The sequence below is a fragment of the Hemiscyllium ocellatum genome, chromosome 2, assembly GCF_020745735.1.
Source record: "Hemiscyllium ocellatum isolate sHemOce1 chromosome 2, sHemOce1.pat.X.cur, whole genome shotgun sequence".
Classification (NCBI taxonomy): domain Eukaryota; kingdom Metazoa; phylum Chordata; class Chondrichthyes; order Orectolobiformes; family Hemiscylliidae; genus Hemiscyllium; species Hemiscyllium ocellatum.
In genome coordinates this window covers 28,188,567-28,200,617 of record NC_083402.1, presented here as the reverse complement: position 1 = coordinate 28,200,617, position 12,051 = coordinate 28,188,567, and the positions used below count along the sequence as shown (strand labels likewise).

The following is a 12,051-nucleotide window of genomic DNA, read 5'->3' as shown; positions in this document are numbered from 1 at the left end:
GAGACCATTGTTAGTTCAAAGGAACAAGAGGTTTTTAAATCAATTTTATCAGTGGATTTCCAGGTAATTATAGCATCACGTAAGCAAAGGTGCAAGTCATTTTCCAAAGCTTCCTGGTGCAGTTCAACGATTTGTATGATGCAGATGTGATAGTATAATGGAACAGGAAATTTGAGGGGAAATTGTGGACTAACATCCAGGTTATGAGTGGTGAAACCCAGCATTGTTTGCAAAGCTGAAAGATGAAAAGGAGAGATTATTGGTCCAATATTCATAAAATCTATGATACACCTGTAGGGATTCCATGGATGGCAATCTCAAAATTTGGAGAAATTCTTTTTAAAATAGTAGAATACAAGTGAAAATAATGTTACCTTTCCCAGTTCTGTCCTCTGCTTCCCCTCCCCTCCCTTTTACCATTGTTCCTTTTCTGAAATACATGATATAACCAATTGCAACCATTTTAAGATTTGTCCATTTTCATGTACCTGCCTCTGCTTCTATCCTGCTTTGGAGATGGGGACAAGTATGTTTTCAGAAAAGCCATTCAGCCCTTTCAACCTGATTTGCTGTTCAACGGACCCACATTTGTTCTATCAGATTCCTCATAAAGATCCATCAGCGAATCACTACAGACTAGAAGTAGGCCATTCAGCACATTGAGTCCACACTGACCCTCCGCAGAGCATCCCACCCAGTTACCTCATGTTTCCAATGGCTAATCCACCTAACCAACACATCCATGGACACTTTAGGCAATTTAACACAGGCAATTCATTTAACCTTTGGATTGTGGGAAGAAACTGGGGCACCTGGAGAAACCCCACACAGGTACAGGGAGAATGTGCAAATTCCACACAGTCGCCTGAGGCTGGAATTGAACCCAGGCCCCTGGCACTGTGAGGCAGCAGTGCTAACCACTGAGCCACAGTGCCATCCAATCAATCTTTGTTGTGAAATTTTCAGCTGACCAAAGAGAATTTTTTTTTCAAATTTATATACAGCTAGCTGAGACTTTACTGGAAAACTTTCCATGCTAGATTCTGCAGATTCTGTTAAATTCTGTAGAATTCAATATTGTAACATAAAGAGGTATCAGAACTGAAACAGCTGGTCCTTTGGCGGGATATTTGCAATGGGTCTTGGAATGACAACAATCGTCTCAATATTTAAGAGTAACTGCAATTGCTTAGTAACTCAGAATAGCCAGCTTCCATGACGTTATCAGCCCTCCCTGATTAAATACAGACAGCTTTAGTTAAACAGACAATACAAATAAAGTTTTGACAATTGATTACAATCTTTGGTATGTTGTTGTCTTGAAATCATTCCATTTCATTCACAAACACAAAGCAAACACATTCCCAGTGTGCAAAGTGAAATCAGTAACCCTGCCATTCAGAGCCAGCACTTTAACACTAAGCACTAGCAAATACATACTGAAAGATTAGGAGATATTTGCCAACTTCAATACCAAGAAGGAGGTTACTAACCAACTAAACTCTCTTCAAACTCAGCTGCTCAATAAGCACAGTGGAAGACAAATTTACTGTGCTGGCTTTGCCAGTAACAGCCACATCTCATGAAAGAATAAGGGAAAAGCAATAATGTTCCTTGTCCAATCTACATTATCTCTAGCCTGAAGGAATCCTGCTATTAATTAAATCAGAAATGTATCAGAATGTGCATTGTACATTCTCGTTTTATCAAATTGTGTAAACTTTAAGTAAAATGATACAAAAACAGAAATTGCTGGACAGCATCTGTAGAGAGAAAACTGAGTTAATGTTTTGAGTCCAGTGACCCTTCTTCAAAGCTCTGTTTTAGTTTCTTACCTTCAGCATCCACAGTTATTTTTGTTTAAGTTTACTAAAACGGCATGTCCGCACTTGGTCACCTTTGTGTTAAGTCTGAACAAAATGATTTGTTGCCACGAATCATTGCAATGCATACTACTGCTTAAGATTTCATTAAGTAGGAAGTGTACTGTGCATTTTTTATAGCTATAACAGCATAAGGTTTCAAAATGTAAATAATTCTTGTGCTCAACCACAGCAAATCAATGTTGGTAGAGATGAACAAATGATAATGCAGAAGTTGGAATGTAGGCTGATTTTCTCTAACTGAGTCTCAAATACTTTTGCAGCACTGTTGACAACCCCTTTTTTGATGATCAAGAGTAATTCCTTGTTGGAGTTTATTGGCCAAATTGGATTTGCCTTGATTTGTTTTGTATACAGGGCTTTCTGGGCAATTTTCCACATTGTTGGTTAAATGCCAGTCTTGTAACTGGTTTGGAACAGCTTGGCTAGGAGTGTGGTAAATTCTGAAGCATTAGCCTTCTGTACTGTTGCTCGAATGTTGTCGGAGCCCATAGTCTTCAGAATCTCTACTACTGCAGGCCATTTTGTAATATCATATGAATCAAATTGGTTGAATCATGGTGTCCATAATGCTGGGGACCTCAGGAGTAGGCCAATATGAATCATCCACTCAGCAGTTCTGGCTGAAGATAGTTGAAAGTTTTTTAGCCCTAATAACATTGAGGATGGGAATCATTGAGGGGTATTCCTATTTGTTAGTTGCTTGGTTGATCACCATTATTCATATGGCAGGATTATAGAGATCTGATCTGTTGGTTGTTTAATCTCTCAGCCCTGTCTACTTCATGCTGTTTCCATTATTTGGTGCCCAAGTTGTCCTGTATTGTCATTTCACCAGGCAGACCCCTCACTTTTCCTTAAATATGTGTCGTGCTGCTCTTGATATGCCCTCCTACACTCTTCATTGAACCAGGGCGATTCTTCCAGCTTTATGGTTATGATACAGTGGAGCGTAGTGAGGGCAGAAGGTGACAGATGGCAGTTGAATATAATTCTGTCTACAATGTTGGATACAATGCACAGAATACAACTCTGTATTCACCAATAGTGCCTAGTATTTTTGGATTGTGCTCAAAATCTATACCAGTCAATAAGATTATCCAGTCAACAAGGGTGGCGTGGTGGCTCAGTGGTTAGCACTGCTGCCTCACAGCACCAGGGACCTGGGTTCAATTTCAGACTTGGGCGACTGTCTGAGTAGAGTTTGCACCCCCCTCTAGGTGCTCTGGTTTCCAGTCCAAAGATGTGCAGGTTAGGTGAATTGGCCATTCTACATTGCCCATAGTGTTCAGGGATGTGTGGGTTAGGTGCATTAGTCAGGGAAAATGTAAAGTAATAGGGTAGGTGAATAAGTCTGGATGGGTTACACTTTAGACGGTTGGTGTGGACTTATTGGGCCAAATGGCCTGTTTCCACACTGTTGGGATTCTATGACATGCAGGGCATCTTCAATGGGAAGATAGATTTGTCTGTGTGGGTGTAGCTGCAAGGTATTCAGAACATTTAACACTTTCTATAATGTAACAGCTCAACTGATTGATCACAGCCCATTCCAACTTGTTATTCCTTCAGTGTTACTGGATCAATGCTGGGGCACCAAAACCATAAAGCTCCAACAGTTCAAGGAGAGAGCCTATTGTCACCTTTTAAAAGGCATTTATAGATGACCAATGAATGCATTCTTACTCTGTGTCAATGCCTGGAACAAAACATAGCAACTATATAGAGAAAAACAGCCATCAGAATGAGTAATGTATGGAATACAGTGAACCAAGAGGCAGGAAAATAGGAAGAGACAGTATTACAGAGTTCTTACTTTCAATATCATGACAATTTTGAGAATTAAGCTAACATTCTGCCTTCACTGGCAGTGCAATTGCCAACAGTACAAGACATGATTACCAGCAACACCATGGGGCATGTACAATAGTATCAAACTAAATATTTACTTCATATAGCAGCCTGGTGCCCCTGAAATGGATTGCAGCACCAATGAGCCCATCTCACCTGTCACCTCATTGTCTGATTGGTGAACCCCCCGGGGTATTGAGGGGGCTGGAAACAGGGCATCACACCAAGCAAAGAATGGGAGGGGAGAAGAGGACTGTGAGTAGAGGATGGAAGATTGATTGGGAAATAAGACAGAGAAGGGAGCAATAGATGAACCTAGGAGGGGGCAGTGAAGAGCAACAGTGAATGGAATGGCGAGAGTGGGGACAGTGAACCTGGGGGGGGTAGCCAACAGGGTCGCAAGCCAACAACAAACTGAACAATGAAGGAAACCGTGAGCAGGGCTGCAATGGGACCAAGGGATGGGATAGCGATTGAGATGACAGAGGTTGGTGAAGAGAAAAGCAGCAATAAAGAGTGTCTCTTGTCTGTGTCATGGGACACATGATGATGACAATGTCAACAACACCAACTTCCTGGTGAAGTGCATCAGGAGGAAATACACTGGAGTTATAAAGCAAGGAGAACTTTGATTCCAACAATAAGAACCTAACACTATAACTCTGAAGAACCTGTGTCATGAATGGATCAGGCTCGAGTGAAGAACAACATGAAATTAGTTTCAACATGGAAAATTCAAGAACAATTTTTGGCAAAGGCCATTTTGCTCCCCAGTGCTCGTGAACATGGCTCAGCATGATAAGCAGTGCCAGCCATTTACTGTAATTTGCAGGGAGATGGGCATACAGTAATCCTGACCACAGGCTGTCTCAGGTTTCTTTAACTTTGTGTGGCAATAGTGATAACACTACATTAACCAGCGCTACCCAAGTTCTATACTGCAACTACTTACGTTAACCAGCATAAACAAACAACTCCAGCACTTGAAGGGGGGTGGTGGGGGAGTATTTCTAATTTTGGAGACTACAGAAACAAGCCTATAAGACATAGGAACAGTAGTAGATCATTCAACCCATCAAATCTGCTCCACCATTCAATTAGATCATGGCTGATCTGATGAATCTCAACTTCACTTTCTGAGCCTTTCCCCATATCCCTTATTGATTAAAAATATTGATCTTCAACCGCAACAGCCTTCTGGGGTAAAGAATTTCACAGATTCTCTTCCTCAGAGAAGAAATTTCTCCTTATCTCTATCTTAAATGGGTGACACCTTAACCTGAGATTATGTCCTCCTCTCCTTGACTTTCCCACACGGAGAAACAACCCCATTCTGTATAGCTCTATAAGTCTATTCTTCATGTCAAAAAGCATTACCTCACATTATTGTCCATCTTTCAAGCTCTTTTGCCCTTGCAACCATTTGACTTTCCACCTATTTTTATGTCATTCACAAATTTGGCTACAACATGTTCACTTTTCACATCAAAGTCATTAATATATATTGTGAATAATTGTGTCCCTAGCACTGATCCCTGTGGCACACCACTAGTTAAACATTACTATCCTAACTATGTCCCCTTTATCCCAACTCAGTTAGCTAATCCCCTACCCATACTGGCATGAGTCCCAAAACCACATGTTCTTACCTCATTGAGTAGTCTTATTTGATTTTTATTGTCATGTGCATTTTACAGTAAGAATACAATAAAATACAGTGAAATGCTTTCATTTGTCTCCACAAAACAGTGCCATTTTGAATAATTTATTAATAAGGAAGGTAAAGATGTGGCTTAAAGAGAGTCCATCAGTCAGTCCTGAGCCAGCTCATCACCATCAACAACAACTGTGTAGCCATCTATACTAAACCCAACCGATATCGAAGTTGCCAATCCTCAGGCACCATCTTTGCCACAGGCCCAATATTCCTCGCCATCGCTTGCACTGGACCAAACGAGGTCAGAGTCACAACTTTTGTGGCTGGGCCCAAAGTTGCCAATGACCCAACCAATAATGAGTTGCTGATCCTCAGCCACCATCTTTTGCCGCTGGGCCGATCTCACCGGCTTTGCCTCAACCGGTGTAACAGCTGCTGATTCCAGGCCCTTTGCTTTCTCTGGAAAAATGATTAGGGCCTCACTCTTCCCTGCACTGGGACCACTCGAGGTCTATGCCCTGGGCTCTCACTGCCTCTGGTCAAAGCAAGGTCAGGGGAAAAAAAAGACAGAAAAAGAAACGCAATCAGAGTGAACAGACCTCAGCACTGGAGCATGCCTGGGGGATCAGGAGGGTTAGCTTTTCACCCAAGTCTGTCAGTCTCCTGGTCACTGGGAATCTGAAGCCCTGCCCACTTGTATTACTTCACCAAAATGATCACGCTCATGCTCTGCTCACCCTGAACGTGCTTCCCTGAAAATGTAGCATCTTACTGAATGGCTTTAAGAAATCCAAATTTATTACAGCTGCTGGTTCCCTTTATCTATCTTGCTGGTTACCTCCTCGAAGACTTATCATAAATTTGTGACGCAAGGTTTTCCTTTCATGAAGCCAAACTGACTGTCTTACTTGACTACGCATTTCTAAACGGTCTGCTGGCACCTCCTGTATAATGGACTGTAATATTTTCCCAATGAGGGCTGTTAAGCTAACTGGCTGATTTGAGCTGACTGATTTGTTTTATGACTCCTTCACTTTTTGAATAAAGTTCTTACATTGGCAGTTTTCCAAACCTCTGGGACTTTGAGATTCTCAGGAACCTTGGAAGATTATTGCAACGCATCCACTATCTCTGTAACTACCTCCATTAAAAGCCTGGGATGCATCCAGGTCCAGGTGGAGTAAAAGTACACACTGAGTAAAGATGGTGGAAGGGTTCTGAATACTAAAAAAGTAACAAAATACTACAGACAAAACCTGAAACAAAAACCAGAGAAAATGCTAGAATAGCTCAGCTAATGTGGCAGCATCTCTGGAGAGAGATACAGGGGTATTTCAAGTTGATTACCATTTATCATAACTCGCTTATACTAAAATTCCTCAATCTTTTGCATTGATTCAGCCACCCGCACTGATGGAAACCAGTCTCAGTTATATGCAGGCAAAAGTGGATACTGCAGATGCTGGAGATTAGAGTCAAGATTAGAGTAGTGCTGGAAAAGCACAGCAGGGTCAGGCAGCATCCGAGGAGCAGGAAAATTGATGTTTCGGGCAAAAGCCCTGCATCAGGAATGAGCCCTTCATTCCTGATGCTCAGCTTTTGCCCCAAATGTTGATTTTGCTGCTCCCTGGATGCTTGACTCAGTTATATGCAATATGACAACAAATTGGGATTGATATACACAAAACGTGTTACATGCTGACATCTAGTGGTCAGCATCTGCAACTACGTATTGACAAAAATTAAACTGAAAATGTATTATGAAATGTGGTACAAATGCAGGGTTTTGTTAAACAGTTGTGTTTTTACAAATATCTAATTTGAGGTGAAACAAAGCTCCCTTGACTGACATGGGCAGAGGAGGGAGAGAAATATCCACCAGAGTTTAGAAAAAGTTTTTGGAGTTTAGATGAATGAGAGGAGATTTCATTGAGGTATCGAAGGTGCTAAAAGCAATTAACAAAGTAGACGTAGAGCAGATGTTTCTCCTTGTGGAGCACTCTAGAACAAGAGTTCATAGTTTTTAGGCTCTGGGGAAAATCAGTGGAATTTACTACTCCAGAGTGTGAAGAACATGGGATACTGAATAAACTTAAGAAGGAAACAGATGAACTTTTAATTAATCATGGATGAAAGGGGTATGGGAGGCAGAAGAGAAAGCGATGATGAGGTCAGCCATGACACAATCATAGTAAATGGTGGGACAGGGGCTAAATTGCATAATCCTGCTCCTAGTTCTTATGTTTTTACGTCAGATTACTCATCCATTCTGTGGTGCTCCACTTTCATTATTCTCAGTGCAAGAATCCAAGTCCTGGTGGATAATTCCATGAATGGAGGTTCTTCCACTTCTAGTCTCAGTCGTCACACCAATCTTACTTGTCGCCACACCCTCCTGTCCCTAACCTAAATTGGAATAGGATGTGACTGACTTTTTGTGCTAAGTATTCCAATATCTTCCCTCTCCCTGAGGTATTGCAGTGTCTGTAGTTCAGTCTCCAGCTCACCAACTGAGCCAAAGTTCTGCAGCTGTGGATGTCTTTGATCACACTGGCATCGCTCAGCTCCCAGAAACTGTAGCCACAACACACCACCTGCCCTGACATCTTTATTATGCATTAAGAAAACAAGTAATAAACTTTGTTAATAAGAGTTCCATTTAATAATACTGTTCATAAAACCTTACAATTAATACGTTACCAAGGTTTCAAATGATACAAGAAAAATACTCAACCAATTAACCACCCGCTTTCGTGAGACATCACACCGATTCTGTCCAGAATATGACTAGTCCTCACTGGATAGCTGTAAAACTGTCCTGCACAAGTTTAGCAACTTCCTTCCTATATCAGGGAGACCAAAATTGAACACAGTATTCCAAACGTGGCCTAATCAATGTCCAGTATGGCCACAATATGACATCCCAACTCCTGTATTCAATGCACTGACCAATAAAGGCAAGTATTCTGAACATCATCTTCACTAACCCTTTTACCTGTAACTCCACTTTCAAGGAACTATAAACCTGCAACCTAAAGCCTCTCTGTTCAGCACCAACTCCTTTTGCCCTACCATTAAGTGTTTAAGTCCTGCCCAGATTTGCCTCAACAAAATGCAGCATCTCACGTTTATTGAAATTAAACTCCATCTTCCATTCCTCATCCCATCTGGATGAGTTGGAAGGCCTGTGGAAGTTAAAGATGAAGCAATTCTAAAATTGCTAAAATTTAATACAGTCTTACAATCAAGCCAAGTTATTTAGGAAGTGTTGGTCCTGGTTTTCTAAATAAGTTCCAGAAAACTGTAAACCTCATTCCAACAGCAATAAAAGCAGAATTTGAGATCTACTCTCCTGAAGACCAGTGCAAAACGCCACAAAAGATTTAGTCGTATGACTTTGGTTGCAAGTTCAAAGAAGCCAGAGTTACTGAGCTCTATGATTAAAATCCTTCCATTTTATTGACATTTATTCCAAGCAATAAATCCAAATTTTACAAAATCAAAATCAGATAGATTCCATTTCACAGTTCAAGGTTTGCTCGTTTCCAGCATTTTTATCCTTTTCTGCTTCTGTGACATCATCTTCCCTTGATGCCGTACAACTGAAAAAAAGAAAGCAACACAATGAACACCTTCCCTCTTAACATCAAAAACCAGGGGCTCACTCCACAATTTGGTTTATTATTGTCACATGTACTGAGGTATGCTGAAAATTGTTGAGAATGTGCTTTACAGGCCAAGAACACTCAATACCAGATTTCGAAACAAAACCATAGTAAACCATTGATCCCTACAGTGGGGAACCAGGCCATTCAGCCGACCAAGATCACACCAAGGGGTAATAAGTTTGAGGAATTGTAGGTAGCAGGTGTCATTCCTTCAGCATTGACATTTCATCAAATAAAAACAGAAATTAAAGTTAATTCATTGATAAATCAGACAATGCACAAGGAGCCTTGTAGCAGGTGTATTTGAACTCAAGCCTCTTGGGAACGACTTGCAGGAGATGTAATGGGAAGGGGTGGTTAGGAGGTGCCTTGTCCACTGGCAGGTCAGCTGTTAAGAGCCCTTTGTCACCTCCATTGAGGAGTCTAGTGGAATTAAGTAGCACTTCACTGGGCAAAATCTGGTTTGTAACAGTCAAAGACCCTCATGAGGCAACATCCTGCCCAAGAGATGCCAGCCACAGGTGGGAGCAGAGCCTACTGTTTACCATGTACCAGCCCAAGGCCATATACCAACCTAAGGCTTATGGTCACAGTGGGACCCAGGCTAAAGGTTAATTGGAGTGGGTGGGGGGGGGGTTGTTCTGTCAGTAAAGAGAGTCACTTCTCATTGGGATCCCTCTTCGCAATGTTGGGTCCCTCAATCATGCACTGGGCAGCACTGAAAGAGGGATCCCCATCAAAAACATCCCAAGGATGATAGAGTTTGCTTTGTCAGTGTCCCAGCTGCTGTTGGTAGAAGAATCAGTTCAAGTGGTCATCAGGTGCTCATCTTTGCCTTAGTTGGGAGCAGGCCATGAAACTAAGTCCTGTCCTTGACCTAGAGCCATCAGGAAGGCAGTGAGATCCTTATGCTCCCACCCGGTTAAATGCAATCCCCACCTCGGTAAAAGGAGGCAGAATGAGGGAAGCTCCAGTTATTGAAATGGATTTCCAGGAGCTTTTCAAAATGAAATTCCATGACAAAGACTCTGTTCTGCAGGATACAAATGTTGGTGAAATGCCAAATGATCAGAAATACCTCCTTCTTACTTAAACAGAGATAAAGCATTAACATTGGAGCACAAACTTCAGGAACATATGCAGAGATATCATAGGCAATTCACCATATAGTCATTTGAGTACTACAATTAATTCAGACCACAAGAAAGCAACACATGGCCACAGCAACAGCAATTGGAATGAGCTTAACACCACAATGAGCTTAACTCCACAACCATAGTGTCCAGGGATGTGCAGGCTAAATGAATGAGCCATAGGAATTACAGGGATAGAATAGGGTGTTGGTCTGGATGGGATATTCTTCAGAGGATTGGTGTGGACTGGATAGCCCAAATGGACTACTCCCACACTTGAAGGGATTCTATCATCCTAGAGAGAAGGTTGTAAGTGAAAGGTACTTTAGTTGAATGGTTATGCTACTCGAGTAGTAACCACAGAGGATGTGGTTTCAAATCCCAGAGCAAACTATGACAATAATAAATCTGCACTGAGATTTTCCGATTTGTGTTTTTATTACAGCTACAGGGAGACAGTGGTTAAGGTCACAGTCAGATAAGCCATCACCTCATTGAATTGTAAAGTAGGTTCTAGGGGGTAAGTGACCCAGTCATGCTCCCTTATGAAAAGGAGACAAAGAGACAAAGAGACAACAAAGGGACATGGATAGGCTAAATATTTAAGATCTTAATAGAATGTAGAATCCCTACAGTGTGGAAACAGGTCCTTTGGCCCAACAAGTCTACACTGATCCTCCGAAGAGTGACCCACCCAGACCACTCCTCATTGCCTGCCATGGCAGATGGTGGAATTTGAATTCTGTAAAAGATCTGGAAGTAAGTGTCTAATTGTCGCATCTGGTTCACTAATGTTCTTAAGGCAAGGACACTGCCTCCTTACCTAGTCTGGCTACATCTGACCCTAGAGCCACTGCAGTATGGTTGACTTTAACTGTCCTCTGGAGGGATAATAAACGTTGGTCTAACCAGTGACATCCTCATCCCATGACTAATTTTTTTTTTTAAAAACTAATCATTTGCATATCCTTTTAAAAGTTCACATCAAGCTTTGAAACAAAATTTTGGCTTCAGCAGCTCTACGCTAATTTTCAATTCGTTACACTTATTTTTGTGTCCCAATTAATTTTGTCCCAGATTAATGTTTCAAAGTTTCTGCATCACAGACATTAAAATAACAGGCCCACAGACAGTTACTGAGATAATTGCTTTTCTCACTTTTTTGGACACGAATATAAAAATCACAACCCTCTAGTGAAAGATTGTCCTACTTTTTCCAAGTGTTCATGAGCAAACTTTACCAAGAGTCTGAATTTCAACTTTGCCAGGATTCCAGAAGTCATATAAATCTTGTCCCAGTCAAGTTGTCCTGCACCCCTCCAAGGGTTAGCAGATAAGAACGAAAAGACATTGGAAACATTATACATGGAGTGTATGGTGAAAAGGAATGAGATAAAGAAACAAGAAGAGTCACATTAGGACAGGTAAATGCCTACAGTACAGCAGACATACCAGACAACTGGTTGCACTTGATCAATAGTCTGTGAAAAAGGCTGGCCATATGTTTCAGGCAGCACCAAGCAGAACATTCCAGCTATTATCGATAAGCTTCCCATTAAGATGAATGGCAATACTTTATTATACATCCCTGAGAAACAAAGAAATAATGTTACAACCAATCGAGGCTCCTCAGATGATTTGTTCAATGGATTAAGTTGCTAGAAATGTTAAACTAATAAAGCCAAAATGAAAAGGTAACAAACAACAAAAACCTAATCCCTCAGATGCATTCTAAATATTGAAAATACGACCACACATTGTACTGCATAAATGCAGCACCCCAGCTTTGCTCAATACCTTCTGTAGGAAAAGTAGAACCGTATACCATTATACCATAATGTTATGCGATTAATAAAAGT

The 12,051-nt window shown here is 41.2% G+C and overlaps 1 protein-coding gene across 1 annotated transcript in view; it reads right to left on the bottom strand.

Moving 5' to 3' along the window:
* Positions 1-8,869: 8,869 nt before the first annotated feature.
* The window catches only part of LOC132826963 (solute carrier family 22 member 4-like), a 36,501-nt gene continuing 33,319 nt past the window's right edge, over positions 8,870-12,051 (bottom strand). The window contains exons 9-10 of the mRNA XM_060843295.1: positions 11,645-11,780; positions 8,870-8,993 (exon numbers count right to left, since the gene is read on the bottom strand). Coding sequence (XP_060699278.1) covers positions 8,897-8,993; positions 11,645-11,780 — 233 coding nt within the window. The 3' untranslated portion in view covers positions 8,870-8,896. The remainder of the gene's footprint in view (positions 8,994-11,644; positions 11,781-12,051) is intronic.